General features: G+C 40.1%; 1 protein-coding gene across 2 annotated transcripts in view; it reads left to right on the top strand.

The window, feature by feature from the left end:
• Positions 1-16,502, top strand: part of si:dkey-97m3.1 (fatty acyl-CoA reductase 1) — a 316,542-nt gene that overhangs the window by 250,505 nt on the left and 49,535 nt on the right. For both annotated transcript variants that reach the window (XM_028818035.2, XM_028818027.2), the window contains 2 exons: positions 2,918-3,036; positions 3,292-3,359. In XM_028818035.2, the coding sequence (XP_028673868.1) occupies positions 2,918-3,036; positions 3,292-3,359 (187 nt within the window). The remainder of the gene's footprint in view (positions 1-2,917; positions 3,037-3,291; positions 3,360-16,502) is intronic.

Below are 16,502 nucleotides of genomic sequence, written 5' to 3'. Positions count from 1 at the left end.
ATGTCTCTCGGTTTCACGTGGGCTATCCAGGCCAATGATAGGCGTTACCATCGCCTGAAGGTGCCCTTCTCTCTGTGCTCGCTTGATGACACGCATTTGTTTTCTGTTATCACATATTTTTAGCTTTCTTGGGCTTTGTTGTTCTTGCCCTCAAGTGTGTCACCGTTTTCTGCCGACAATCCTCTTCTCGCAGGTCTGCCCAGACTTTTTTTTTTTTATTTCTGTTCTTTCAGCCGTCAGACCATCATCATCAGTACTTGTTTTTAGACCCTCAGAATATAATGCTATATATAAGGACTCTACCTTTCTGTTAATTATATATATATTTTATGTAAGCCCATATTGATTTTTTTTTGTAATTTATTCATTGTTATTCTTACCTAATTTTTAATTGGTTTTTCTTTTCTTGCAACTCTTTCTTTGACATTTTGTAAAGCGCTTTAAGCTACATCCTGTGTATGAAAATGTGCTACAGAAATACTGTAGATGTTGGTTTAAATACTGCATATTGTTATTGTGTAGTGGAGGCTGGGCTGTGAGGAACAGGACTAAAATTCAGTCGTCAGCACAGAAGAGCAGCAGTTAGCACCAGTGGTGGTAAAGGTTGGATTGCTAGAGTACAGAGGGGGAGAAGCCATCAGGCAAAAGATATAGGAGCATGAAAACAAAGACTAATAGACTAAATAACTGTTTCTACCATGTTGCTATTAGGGCACTGAATGCCACCTAATCACCTCCAATGCAGCAGTGCAATAGATGACATCTTGTGCAATAGTGTTCATGTGCAATTAAGGTCTTATGTTGAATGTTTGTGTTCTACCTTATTTCTTCTTATCCTTTTTATAATTATATTTATTTATATTTTGACACTGCAGGGACTGCACCTAATTTCGTTGTATTTGTTACAATGACAATAAAGATATTCTGATTCTGATTCTAAAGTGCAGGACAGTTACTCTGTGGTGATGGCACATGGTGATAACAACTCTACTGCGAAATATAGAACTATAGCTATAAATACTGTGATCACTAGGGGGCATTGCAGCACCCCAAACCACAGACATTACTGCACAGACATAACTCCCAGCATAATATAAAGGTTTATTTGCACCAGTACCTTGCAAAAAGGCTCCTAGAGTGGCATAAACACAAAAACTCTCTTCTATCTTTCTTTCTTTCTCTCCCTTTCTTCTTCTCCATACCTCCCAGGTGAGCTTTGTCCATCCTCCACACCCAACTCCAACTCACCCGGGTGAATTGGTGTGGCTTTCTTTATACCGAAACCCGGAGTGCGTCTGCCGCTATCGCATTGCATCCAGGAAGCACTTCTGGGTAAGGCGGAACGTCCCCATGATAGAAGAGTCTGCCTTCAGCAGCACCCAAGGGCCCCAACAGAGCTGCCCACCAAAACTATAACTCCTATGCGGCCCAGCGAGTGTCTGAACGGAATGCATGCCAGACAGATATTGCCAGCCAGGGTATTGGAGAAGCACATGGCCCTGAGACGCAGCCTCCTCCCGACCAGAAAAAGTACGTTCTATTAAAAAAGGCCTCCTGGCCAGGGTGGATGGTTCCTAACCAACCGATGTTGTCTATTAAAATATATAAATATACATTTAAAGCACAGTGAACACTTACTCATGTACAGCTCTAAATTTGGCCATCCTCCACTACGAAACCAGTTTCAAGGTGTTGCTGCCAGCTTTCTGTACGTAACCGTCAGCGGCATTTTCCAAAGGAGCAAAGATAATGGAAATCGCTTGCTGTGATAGCTGGGACTGCGAGGTAGACCGTCCAGTACTGCCCGTGCACAGTATCATGGCTTATGTAGAGCGACATTATCATGCAGCAAGATGATTTTGTGTGGATTGTGCCCTTGGCATGTAGACACATGTTCACTGTACATACCTCTGTTTGACAACATTTTTAAACATTCTTCCATCTTCAAGTTGACCTTACTTTATTCTTTGCTACTTCGCATTGTCTAATCTTATTTTTATATTTTTCTTTCTTCACCTTGTAAAGCACTTTGAGCTACATCATTTGTATGAAAACATGCTATATAAATAAATGTTGTTGTTGTTTGACAGAAGATATTCAGTAAGACCCTCCTTTGGCCCAAAAAGTAACTATAGTGTTTTCAAAACGTCACCTATAGTTTAAAGTGAGTGGGCTTGTTAATACAGCAAACCTGCTAAAGTTGTATTCAGTAGAGTGGAAGCCTTGAGCCCAGTTGGATTTCCGGCAGCATGCACCCTATTTGGAACTTACGACATACTTTTCCCCATGTCATACACTTCCTTCCACAATCCAAGCACATGCTGTCGGGCTGATCGAAATCTCTAAACTGGCCTGTAGTTTATCAGCGTGGTGATGTGCCTCGTGATGGATGGACGCTTGTTTTTACCCAAAGGTCACTTAACTTTAACAGGCAAATTCAAAAAATGCTCGAGTAGTATTAGATCGCTGGGTGCGTTGCTGTATTCCTTTCCTGTGTGCATCATGCAGAATACAAAGTGTAATGTAAATACACACCTGCCGGCTCTAATATAGGGTCCTTGTTGTTATGACTTATTAGAGGACAGTGCTATTCAACATCGCCGATCTCCAGTGCCATGATTAGTGAGCAGAGCTCCTTTACCTTGAAACTTCAGTCTTCCTTACCTGAAAGTCTCAGGACACATTTGCCTCACTTTGTACCAGTAGGAGACACATTAAGGTCCAGTCCAGTGCTGATAGTAAAAATGAAGCAGTTTTATAGCATGTCTACCCAAACTAACATTGACTTTATATGAAACACTGTTTTTTTTTTATATCTGTCTTAGCTGAAGTGGACTTTTCTTTTCCGCTAACAAGTGAAGTGAATTATCACAGAAGATTATTTTCTGTATAACTCAAATATGCTGTTTTTATTCAGGCAGGGAAGGGGATTTTGCGGACCATGAGGGCTACTAATGACGCCGTGGCCGACCTTATTCCTGTGGATGTGGTCATTAATCTTACATTGGCAGCTGGCTGGTACACGGCAGTGCAAAGGTAGGTGGAGGATAGCAGACATGGTTAGGGTGGGAGCTGTGGGCCAGGGTGTATTCAGTATAACAGAGCACAGAGCGTGACTCGAATTGAAAAGAAAAGCTTGATTCAGTATTATTCTGCATATTTTTGTTGTCTCTCTTATTAGTCGTATTATTAATTATTAATTATTAACTTAGTCAATAATGTGGCAGAAAAAAAACATACAAGATAAGGGACATTACAATAAATGTTTGTTATGTTTCTCTTTATCTTTAGACCAAAGTCAGTATTGGTGTACAATTGTACAACTGGTGGGATTAACCCTTTTCACTGGGGAGAGATCGGTAAGTCTGTGGATTTAGTTTATTTTATTTAGATACTGTCATTACTGTACATTTTAATTTAACAGTAAGAGGTGTAGATTTTGGGCTTTTCTCGCATTTCATATCCTAAAGATGTGTGTGTCGGCTTCATTAGCAACTGTGAACTGGTCCTGAGTGAGTGAGTGAGTGTGGGTGCCCATGTGCCCTGTGACAGACTTTGGTGTAATGACCCCTGGCACATTTAGTCCTGCTTAGGCCATATGAAGTATCATCCATGTGCAGAGCCGCAATGCCATGACATCACCATATTTTTAGGACATGAGAGTTTTAGACTTGCACTGCCTAGCATCACAGGCCCTCATTTTTGAGATGTATTGTTTTCACACCAATACATTTAAATGAAATTAACAAAGAATGTATATTAAATGTAGAAATAAAATAAACATGGCACCAGAGAGTGGTGAAATGTCAGAATTTTACCGTACTCCATACACATCAATCATGCCACTCTATATGATCTGTAAGTAGAATCCCTGACTCCAATGACAAATGAAAAAAGGCAGCTTTGATCAGTTAGTCTACTTGGAATTGATCGATATGGGCACACCAGACTGGTGCCCTGTCCAGGGTTGGTTCCTGCATTGCACTCCAATGCTAGGTGACGGGCATTTTCAGCCTGAAATGCGTTGTGCAGATTCAAAAACAAATGGATGGATTATTTTTAACGGTCAGTGACTATTACGGTGTAAAACGTGAAGTTTTCTCAACTCTGTTGTATCTCCACTAGATTAAGTGATGTTTGTGTGACTTCAACGTATACAGTATGGAGGACAATTACCACCTCAACAACAAATACAGAAAACTCATCAGTCATTTCATTAATAGAAATGATTACTTTAATAGAATTAATAGAAAAATACAAAAGTGAAAAATGCTCCCCACAATCAACTTGATTGGTGTCTCCTGGCTGCCTCTTGCTGGTGGGAGTTTTGGTCATTCTTTGTTTTTTATTTTGTATTGTTTTTTTCTTAAAATTTCTCTTCTCTTGTTTGCTTTTTTCCCCAAAATTTTACTATCATGCTTGTGTTTTATGTTGATTAGCACAAGCAAGTAAGATTTTCACTGTTCTCTCTACACATGACAATATACCATGCCAGTTGTAGCACATCTCTGCTAGGCCCATGGGGTGTATGGCACACTGGGGTCCACACCCTGAGCCGTTTACGTCAAAGGTGGGATTTGTCCACTCAAGTGACTAATCGGTGTGGTATAGTGGGTCTGCGGCTTCAAAAAAATAGGGCCAGATTTAAATCCATAAAGCCGTGTCACTCTCCATGGACGCGATTGCACAACCACGGGGAGTTAATGAGAGAGTTGGAGGGAGTCGCACATGCGGGTGCGATCGTTCTCAGTTACTTCATTGGCTTCCTGCGGCGTGTGATTAAGGTGCCGTGCCCACGGAGACAAGTGTGTACATATACTGGCCGGCACAAAAGGAGAGGAATAAAAGAAAAGGAAAAAAGATTGAAAGCGAAGGAGGTTAAAGGACGTGAAAGGCTGGCTTGGGAAGGACGAGCTGGCCACCTGGAAGGAGGTGGCAGTATGAGCTGAGGCCCTGCGAAGGAAAATAGTGGGTAGTTCGCCCCATTGGACTAGCTTTAGGGGCTAGTTCGCCCCATTGGATATTTCGGTGGAGTGTAGCGAGGAAGGCAGGTGACCTCCCTAGGCTTCCGAGGTGCAACCAAGTGAGCGCGAAGGAAGAAGAGAGGAGAGCTGACCTCAGACGGTCTGGCTGCGATGTCTGGAGGCAGCCAAGACTGGGGTTGGCAGAAAGGAGCTCGTGGCTGCTGAGTCTCCGCCGGCTACGCAAGGAATAGGTGAGCCAGGGAAAATGAGAAGGAGGTGGTCTGAGATCTGAAGAAGTTAGTCTGCATTTTAACCTCTGATTTTGCACTGCATAATAGACACTTTTTTGGTTTTACTTTTGTTTTTGACTGTTTTTGAATAAAAGCACTTGGGCACTTTTTCCACCATCCTCTGGCATTATCTGAGAATTGTAATCATTTGTCAGCTCATCTCGGCCATAACTATCAACGGTGTTAGTTCAGCAGACTCCCATGTGGGAAGAGGGAGTCTGTAGGGGACCAGCATTGTCACAATCGGCCTTCTCATTCTGGGGGACTCTCTTCTTTTTCAGCGAGTTCATTCCATTTAAGTCTGGCTCCCTATGCTTTTTAGATCAATCTACCAATCATTCAGTAAATCTTTACATATTCATTATTACAGAACGGCCATACAGAAACCATAAAGTTCATAGCAACACCAGATTCAAGGTGATTGTTCACTTCAAGTCAGCATTTGGGAAGAAATCATCCCCATGCTCGTCAGCACACTCATATTGTAGATTTATGATGTACTCCTGTGGAGTTTTTGCCCAATAATGTTGTAAATTCTTATATTAATTAATTATTCATTCTCTTTTAGCTCCATACTTGAAATGTACTGTATGTTACTACCGTAGTTAAAATTAACTCGGAGAAAAGCTACAACAGCTCTAAACTTAAAAACACAAAATGAGAATTAAAAAGAAAAAGGAAAAATTCTATTAATGTCTGAAGCCCTTAACAGTATTTAAACTCTCCTGAACAAGTGGTAACAACGTACAAGTTAAGAATTCCTCCGTATTCTGTACTCATGGCAATGCCGTCACAAATCCCAGAGAAGGAACAAGCAGACAAGCCAAATGAGAAGCAGAAAAAGGAAGTTCATAAGCAAAGAGCAGTACAACCAAGAGTCAAAAACATTCATGAAAAAAAGAGAGAAATGACTATAAACAAAACAGAACAAAAGAGAAACGTGTTAAAAAGGGAGATGCGCTCAAACACACATATAAATAAATATGCAAATAAAAGCTAAACCTCCTCAAAAAATGTGAAATGAAAAAGAGCACACAAGCCAAACAAAGTGAGCTCAAACATTCAGAAAGTGAGAATACGTACCAGCAGATTTGCCAGTGCCAAAGCCCCCTCACTTTCCATACAAGTGTAACCTTTAATGGTAGACCAAGCTAAATATTGGTGTGTTGATTAGATTTTTGATTTTTTTTTATGTGAATACAACATATAAATGAAATGTTAATTTAATTCTGAACTTGTTTTACCAGAGGATTACTTTCCTGTTCTTCCATGCATTTTTGATATAATTAAATTGGAATTAAATTACATCATGACTACATGAACGGAATTTGACATTTAGGTTTGGGGGGGCCAGATGAACCGTAAAAATGATTGCATTTTGTTGAGTCTTAGCTGTACTGTTACGTATTTACATCACATATACATCACATGTTGTGCCAAATACCGTAAATTAATTGTACTATAAATGTACAATAAGAAGTGATTCTTACTCACAATAACATGTTCAAAATTACAAAATGATATTTAAATAAAAGAACATTTAAATTTTAAAAATTTGTACGTGTTATAATTATGGCAAAAATACAATTGTAACAAGTTAGAAAATGTTTGCATTGCATAGAATTCAGATGCTTTCTAGGACTTTGTTTACTGATTTGAAAGTCGGAACGTTTTCTGTTATTTCTTTGCTTCATCAAAAAGACAGATATCACATTTTTTGCTTGTTAAATATTTTGTCACAGTGGGACGTGTGAAGTGCGGTGGAGATTTGCTCAGATCGCCATGCCACCATTTGAACAGACAGGACTAAGAACCTGCCATGCACACACTACCATCTCACTTGCTTATGCTGACTACTACCAAATTATTTTGCCGTCATTAGTTAGAGAAAAATACAAGTTGGAATAACTCCTCTCAAACTAAATCCAAAACACTAAACTAATCTGTAATGGAAACTGTACAGGACGTTAAAAGGATAGGCAATGTGTAAGACAGAGTTGCTTTGGGCAGGACAGATTATATTATTCATTGATCCATTCATCCTCTAAACCCGCTTTTCCCGGGCAGTGGGCAGCTGGAGTCTGTCGCACACACTAAGATCACACTTGGCTGACTAATGGGGAGGCCCTGGCAAACGTGACAGCATTTCTTTGGGACTGTAGGAGGAAACGGCAGCCCCCATAAATCCGAGAAGGCTCAGAGAGAACATGAACACTGCTGGGTGTGAAACCAGCGATTACCATGCCACTCTTCTTAAGGTTTTTCATGGTTTTTTTTTATGTCCCTGGAAACCTAATTAAATCAAATAAGAGCAAATTAATAAGCAATGTTCTGTAATTTGTTGAGCAGAATTCAATTTAGAATGAATTATAACGTCCACCTTAAGTCTCCCACGGCAGTCTTTTTGGAACATGGTTGTCTTTTGCTACTCTTCCCTCTCCACTTCCTTTTGGGCACCCTCATCTCGCCTTAGCACACATCAAATATGTTTTCAGTGTCCCTTAACGTCGATTAAATAATTAGCTCATTAATGCATATCATTAATTAGCTGCTTTAGATTGTTCTTGTTTCTTTTTACTGAATTTTAAAATCCCTTCCAGCACACAAGCGTCACATGAGAATACTGTTCTTACAGTAAACTCATATCATTAAAAGTTAACAATAGATTAATTTGATAAATACTGAAAATGTAGAACTGCTGAACAACAAAAAAGATTCAAAGTAAAGATTAGGCTTCTTATAGCTGCAGGCCCTGATTTCTAGCGGAGAGCCTAGTAGTTACGTTTGGTGCTAACGCTTTTCTAGTCTCCAGCTCTCTGCTGAAAAAAAAAAAGATGAGAACATCAATCTAGGGGCTGGAGGCCAAAGAGTCAGTAAGTGCATATTGGTGTGGGTCTGCCTTAACACACTTGAGGAATGATCTTCCACTTAAGTCTTTTATATCCTGCTCTATGAAGCACACAAATCATATTCATATGCATTTCAGTTGTTAGCCAGGTAAATGGCCACGTTAAATCCCAAACAGAAGGCATTAGGATGTCTCAATGAAAGGTTGTATTGTAGACTGTTCAGGTATTTGGCAAAGAAGTCAAAGACATTTTGGCCGAGCTATTAAATACTAAATTAATTCACCCAGCAATTCTGGGAAACGGCAGAGTAAACTACGTTTTACTTTCATTTTGTCACATTCATATTTTACTGTACACTTTTTCATGCTACAGTGTCAAGATTAACCCAAAAGGACTAAATGTGATCCAGGCCTTGATAGCGACAATGTGGCTGCTCAGCTGAGTAGAATTTGTCAAAGTAAAAGCAAGTACATGTAGTTTGGAATGCAGGCCACCAGGGGGCAGTATTTCACATTACCTAGACATCACTGGAGCTAAGTAAGGAGCTTATCTGTATGTCTTAATTCATTTAACTGACACTTCATCTAAAGTGACTTACAAATCAATTGTGTTTGAAATGGTTTCCTTTTTGTTATGATTGGACCACTAACAGGTGGAGTGACCTACGTAAAGTAACATAGTAGCCATGTGTTTGGTTTGCTGTTCAATACTACAGCCACTGGGAGGGTCTTACAGCAGGGGTCTCCAAGATGTCGCTCGCAAGCTACTGGTAGCTCACCACCCCTTTCCAAGTAGCTCGCCAAAGGGTTAATGAATCCTACATAAATTTGAAAACTTGATTAGTCAAATTAGGGGTGGGCGATCTTTCCAAAAAATCATATCACAATCCTTTTAACACAACATAATGATCCACAATCTGAATTGTAATCTGTCTTTTCAATGTGGCATACACTTAAGAGAATATCCAGACTCAAACTCATCAGACCTAAGTGACACTTCATTTTAAATATTAAACAAAGCTGAATTCAATTGTTCTCTCGTTCGCTAGCTAAGTGGAGTTAAGGAACACACCCCGAAGCTGGCGAGTGAGTGAGGAAGGCCCCTCCCCTCGGGCCGCTGTGTGTCTCAAATTCGCGCAAATAAATCGAAACCACAAGTGAACTATGATACATAGCGAAATGAGAGAAGTCACAAAATCAACCAGAATGTTCAAGCAAATTATAGAAAAAACCTGATCTAAATCCGTTAAGTAGTTCTCTCGTGAAAAGCGGACAGACATACAGATAGAGAAACATCCATCCATCCATCCATCCATATTCCAAGCCGCTGAATCCAAACACAGGGTCATGGGGGTCTGCTGGAGCCAATCCCAGCCAACACAGGGCACTAGGCAGGGAACCAATCCTGGGCAGGGTGCCAACCCACCGCAGTAGATAAACATTGGATTTTATATATTATATATTAGTAAACTTTCAAAATAATGTACAGTTAAAGTCTCAACAGCATTGTCAGCATTTCTGGAGCTTAGTAGAGCCAGATAACTATAAGAATCAGCTCTGAAAATGTCTGCTTTGTTTGGGTCTACATACCTCTGTGAGTTTGTCTTTTCTGGCTTGATTGTCATGAAATCAAAGTTCAGAACAAGTCTGACAGATGGACATATACATGACTCCATAAGAGTGAACCTAAGTGGCTACAGGCTGAAGACCCCTGTCTTACAGCATGCATCTATTTAATGGAAAAAGATGGATGATCTGGTGCAGTTTTGATTCTGAAAGTATGCTTGCCACTCTATTCAGGACTGTGTTGCATCTGACACCACAACCATAACATCTTCTTATTTAGCTGACGCCTTATCCGAGGCAATTTACAACATTTGAGATACAATTAGTTATATTTCCTTGGTTTCTCCCAATTGGTTCACAGGCAGGTGAAGTGACTTGCACATGGTCACATGATTTGAACCCACAAGCTCAGGGTTTGAAATGCAAACCCTCAACAACTGGACTGAATAGGCCCGATGGATGGACGGAGGTGTGCTAGCAATGCCTTACAGATAGATGACATACTGTATATTTCAGACACGGGGGATCCTGTATCAACAGTAAACCACAACACAGTTCAATTGACCCCAAAGCCCACTATGTTACTTTTAAGTAAGTCACCAGCTAGAGGTTCATGATATGATGGTCAATAGCTTGTAAAAACACACTCTGATAATACCTTCAGAGCAACTTTTAAACCACTTAAGAATGTAGAGAAAAGCCAAGGAAAATGACACCTTTTATAGATTACATCTTGCCTGAAGAAGAGGCCTGAGTTGCCTCGAAAGCTTGCATATTGTAATGTTTTTAGTTAGCCAATAAAAGGTGTCATTTTGCTTGGCTTTTCTCTACATTCATAATGGCTAACACGGTACAACACCCTAGTACTACAGATATACAAGACACAGAAATGAACCACTTAAGACAAAGTGAATTTTGCTATTGATTGCACTTAAGTAAAGCTCCTCCATTTATCTTCTGAACCTGCTTCTTCTAATCGATGTCATGTGGTGCCAGCAGTTAACCACCCTTAGATGAGATGCCTATCTTTCATTGGGTACTCTCAGATAATTACCCACACCCACCCACACAGGGGGCAGGTTAGAACTCACAGTTAACTTTATGATGTTGGAGGTAATCCAAGGAAGACTTGTGTAGACCCACATAGGGTGAATACACAAACTCCACTCAAACAGGCAGAAGTTTTAAGACAGGTTCTCAGAGCTGTGAGATGGGAGTGTTTTATGTAATATGTGCAGCTAATTAAAGCTTGATTCAGAATTTTTATTTAGTTTTTTTATTATTATTATTATTGACACTAGGTACCCAGACTGACAATAATTTGCTCTTCCTTTCTGTCAATGACGGTATTTAGATTGATTTGTCTGTGTTTACGCCCCCTTTATACGGTCATTAAGATGCATTTTGTGTCTGGATTGAATGCGATAAAATTTAAGCAGATTTCATTTACACCTGGCATTGAAATGCATCTTCTGTGTCCACATCGTGTTTTCGATAGAAATCCAATGTCACTTTCCCCCTCTGATTGTGGTCACACTATTGCCTCTTTTTTTAATGTAATCAAGAACAAAATGATTGTGATTATTAATGGCAGGTATAAAAAATAAAAAGGACCTTAGAGCTACATTTTAGTATGTGTGTCTCAGCGTGTGGTGTGTAGATGGGGGCTTAATGGGCTCAGACACGGGAAGAAGAGGGTTATGATGCAAGGAACCTTATCAGAAATGGGCAATTTTAGGAGTGGTGTCCCTCAGGGGTAAGTGCTGGGACCTCTGCTATTTTTAGTATACAGTACATAAATGATTTGGATAGGAATATAAATAACAAGATGGTTTAGTTTGCAGATGACACCAAGTTAGTTGGATTGTCAGATAATCCGGAATCTGTTGAAATGTTACAGACAGAGTTGGACAGCGTACAGGTCTGGGCAGATTTGTGGTAGGTGAAATTTAATGCCAGTAAATGTAAAGTATTACATATAGGAAGTAAAAACATTAGGTTTGAATACACAATGGGACATCTGAAAATCGAGAGTACACCTTATGAGAAGGATTTAGGAGCCGTAGTGGACTCTAAGCTATCGACTTCCCGACTGTTCAGAAGCCATTAAGAAGGCAAACAGAATGTTACGTTATATAGCACGATGTGTGGAGTACAAGTCCAAGGAGGTTCTGCGCAAGCTTTATAAAGCACTGGTCAGGCCTCATCTGGAGTACTGTGTGCAGTACTGAGCACAGGTAGGGAAGGCAGGGAGAGATTGTCCCAGTATTTCACTTTGTTTGTAACCTGTGTCCTCCATTTCTAAACAGCACATGCATTGAAGATTTTTGCAGGTTTTTTATATATTACTACCATATCTTTAACACTTTGTGAAATTTACTAAATAATCCCTACCTCATTTTCGATAGAGAACAGGCCTCTTATCTCCGAGACCTTCAGAATTCTAGATTTTTTTTTAAAAGCTGACCTTGCAAAACAAACATGTCGTTGACAGCCCTCATGGAAGTTGCCAGCTAACACAAGTCATCGACTAAATCTCTTATGATTGGTTCACTTGCACAAAATCAGCATGTCAAATGTAATGCTGTCATGATGTTTTGCTAGCTTTTTCTGGTTATTTGTTAGATTTTTTTCACCTGTACACTGAGGAGTTACTGAAGATTCTCATGAATCATGTAGAGTCTTGACCTAGGAAACTACCTGAACAGTTTTCCCAGGATTACCTTTTGTTCCTTTCTAAACTTTGAACAAGAATTCACTATTAAGCTCCTGAGATATCCAACTGGTGTGATTCACAGTCACTTTTATTTGCCAGAACTTAATGTACAGGAATTCAACTTGGTAGCTTTGAAAAGTAGGGATAGGGAAAGGAGAAAGGTGAGGTACAGTTAATAAAATAAAAGAATTTTAGAAATATACATCTGCTCCCTTTGCTGTGAAAAGTATGTAGTCATACAAGATTTTGTCATATTATATTGTGTTGGAATATGAACCTTGAAAGACAACTGGAGGATTGGAAGACCTTTTCATAGCTAGTGTAGAATGCAGAAAATGACAAATGATAGATCACATTGTCCAAAAGGAAACAGTGTTGCCTCAGCAGCATGGGACAAAGCCTTAATTGTGATTCATCTTTGGAGCTTGAATGTCCACCACCCATCCCAGTTCCGCATTTCCACATCACAAAGGAACAACTCTGAAAGGTTTCTTTTTGAGTGGGTGAGCCCTGTAAGATGGAATGGCTCCTGTCCTACTACTGGAAAAGAGGCCGTATAGTGTTAAGTACTGTTGGCATAGGGATTTATCGCCCTTCCTCTACACCTTTTTCTGACTTACATGGCTTTCTTATTCTCACTGCTATGAGTGTTAAATTTGCAAAGCCTGTCTTTAAATACTCAAGTGTGCCCTGAGCTCCAAATAGATGTACATGTAGTGATGAATTTACCAGGTATATCTAACACACAGTATATAAAGCAACTAGTGTAGCTTCCCATTAAGCAGCCCACAGTAGGAGTCCTATCAAGAGCCACAGGGATGCCCAGAGATATGGACCCGGTCAGTTTTAAAAGGCTGGCTACTAGCTGTCACACATGCAGAGAAAATGAGTGATTTTATTCAGTGGAATTTGGCTTTATGTCCTTTGGTTGTAATTTTCTCGACTAAATATTTTCAATATGACCGGTAGCGTGCCAGTTTCCACTACTTCTCCTAGCAGTTTTATGGTGAACCATTAAAAACACAGATGTGATGACGGATTTTATGGATTCCTCATTTACTGATAAGTGTAGTGGGTTGATGTTCCCTGTTACTTGTGTGTAAGGAAAGTTCTGCCAGAAATGGTCCACCTGCAGCCAGTCCTTCTTCTTCTTCTTCCTTCTTACTGCTGCTGCTGCTCCTCCTTCTCCTCCTCATCAATGTGAGCCAACCCATTAACTAAGGTGGAATGCTGGGTGGCAAATGAAGGGACAACAGTAACTAACAGCAAACTTTAACATCAGCCTATTGTTTAACTTACCTGGTGAGGTGAGAGATGGTACCCTACAAGCCTATCACTTCTCATTTCAAGCATCCACCCGGGAACCACCCGGACCCTGAGACAGTGGCAATTGGGAATCTGGACCAAAATGCTGGTTTTCTAAAGTGAGCTGATGGAGACCAGAATCCTCCTGTGGAGCATAAGGGCAAGAGCTCATCTGATCATATTCATTAGAAGAAAAAAACAGGGCCTTGTGATCCTTCTGGCTTTTTTGGATTTTAACCAGGAGGTATCAGAAAAGTTTCCACAGGATTAACTAATTTGTATCAGCCAAGCATTCATAGCAGAATCATTTTTAGATCCTTCAGTGATGCCTCTTCCTATCATTGTGAAGCTGAACTTACCAAGCGTTGGCTTGTTAGTTTTACCGAGCGTGCTAATGATGTGTTGTCCCAGTAGTAATCCCACTTGGTACAAGAGGAACGGTAGGTTCAGGCATCTGATGTGTGAGCTTGGCTGAGGAGCAAAGCTTCTGCCCACAGGATTATGACTGAGCACTTCTGAGTCAGAATCCCTTCTAAATTTAATAATACCCAAGCACCATGGAGCTTTGGTGGGCCAGAAATAACCAGTAGCCACCCTATCTGATTTGACCAACATAGAGGGCAATTCAAGACAGGGCCTCAGATAAATAGCCCTCAGTCTTTCTCTCCTGCACCACATGTTCAGGCGGACCCAGTTAAAAATCATTTGTAGACAACATAATTTTTAACACCAATGTGTTTTGTCATGTTAGGGTCCTCGTATGATCCTATTCTCCCCTTTTATACTCTTTATTATTATATTAAAGTGTTCAGTCATAATCCTGTGGGCGATTACCTTAACAAAATGCCTCACATCCCATACTGTTGCCACGTTGCCAAACCCACCCCCAAACCCATATTTCCTTTTATACCTGTAACCCCATGCATTAGACAGAGTAGAAGAACAGGTAGCAGAAAGTTACACATTTAATTATATACAGTATTATAGATAATAAGCCCAAAGTATAATGAAACAAAGTACAGTAAGTGTTAAATAATAAGAATAATACAACCTGATAATCAGCTACTAAGTGGCTCGCTGTTTGATTAGTCTTTGGTCCAAGCTGGTCCAGCATGGCTCTTGAATGGAGTGAGCATTGGATTGGTCTCCTCCATGGATGAAAAATGTCAGTGGGATACAGAGAAGGAAGCAGAGAAACCAAACTTGTATCCATTCCTGTCACACGTCATGGACCAATGGGGAGTTGTGGTAGCACTCCTGTTTCAACAACCAATAATAATCGACCACACCTCGATCCTCCAGTTCCAGCTTCATACCAGTTTGTGTTTCAGCAAGACTCATGGCTATATACCATACCATTCCCTCCAACTAGACTGCCTTTTCTTTTCAGACTAGCTTGCTAGCTTATGGCCCCCATGTGGGGGTGGCTTAGAGAATGTCCTTCACAGAGTTACAGCAAAGCACACTTGCAAAACTGGTTATAAGTAAATAGATGCATGCCCCCTAACCCCTACCACAAATTAAATTCCCAAAACAGCCCCTAGCAAAGGTTCTTATCAGTAATACCATTCCTAAAAATCTGCGAGTTCACAATGAATTGCTTAAACCTGCATCATACAGTCTTTGAGTGAACATAAACCCTTGACTGACAAAGATGTCAAAAGAACAGATACACAAGTGCACTTGTATTGAGAAAAAAGACGCACGGTTCTGGAAGGAGTGAGAAGGATTCAATGAATGAGCACTGGGTAGTCTTCAAGAGCTCCTGTACCAATAATTTATATCCAGTTTATATTGCTAATGCCAGCAAGTCCTGCTGTCAGGCAACCCCAAATGAAAGGTGAGGCAAATGGCAAATTTTATAGGAAAAATGTGGCCAAAAGCAAACAGCATGTAACATGATACACAGATGTTTGTGCAAATGTGGCATAACAAGTCCAATCAATAATATTTCTGTTGGATGAATGTGGCGGTTAGACAATTGCATGCCATCTTGTGGAAATTCAAATTAAATCTCATTACCTTTTCGTTACTACACACTTTAATTTACAAGCAAATTCTATTGACACTTTTTTTAAGGTGTGGTAATGGGTCACAGTGGTTAGCATTGCTCAGAGCTCCAGGATTTAAATCCAGATGCAGTCACTCTTTTAATTTTTTTCTATGTCTCTGCGAGTTCTTTTTCTGATTGTTCTATGCGTTAAGTTAGTAGGTATGATTGAATATGGAGGATATGAAAGTAAGCATAAATGTTCCTGGTGATGAACTAGTGCTCCATCCATAGCTGGTTCCCAATTTGTGCACAATGCTGTTGAGAGCAATGATTAACAATGCTATTAGGAAAGCTAACATGCATTTAGAATGACATACTGCAGAAAAGGTGAGAGATGGACGGAAAGAGATTCTTTCAGTGTTTTAGATGTAAAACAACGGTCAAGGATGAGGTGAAAAATAGAGTGAGGACACATTAAAATATAAAGTCCATGAAATAGTGAGAGCTCTGAACTTAAATTGCCTGAAGAAGTAGATAACCTCCCAGCAGTAGCAGGGACTACCTTTGAGGCATTTATTGATTTGGAAAGTATAGAGGGAGAAGTGCTGCTTAGATTAAAAAAGCTGAAATGTAACAAATCACCAGGACCAGATAATATTTATCCTCGAGTACTTAAGGAGGTTAGCGAGTACATATTGTCACAAGAACGACACAAAAACATCATAAAGGTTTGGAGCAGCCACCCGTATAATATTCCTTGGCTGCAAATAGGAATAATTGTGAGATGATCACAAGACTGTGTCCATAGCAGAACTGATGA

Source organism: Erpetoichthys calabaricus, chromosome 1 (assembly GCF_900747795.2).
Source record: "Erpetoichthys calabaricus chromosome 1, fErpCal1.3, whole genome shotgun sequence".
NCBI classification, from domain to species: Eukaryota; Metazoa; Chordata; class Cladistia; order Polypteriformes; family Polypteridae; genus Erpetoichthys; species Erpetoichthys calabaricus.
The sequence above is the reverse complement of the archived record's forward strand: the minus strand, read 5'-3'. Positions and strand labels throughout refer to the sequence as shown.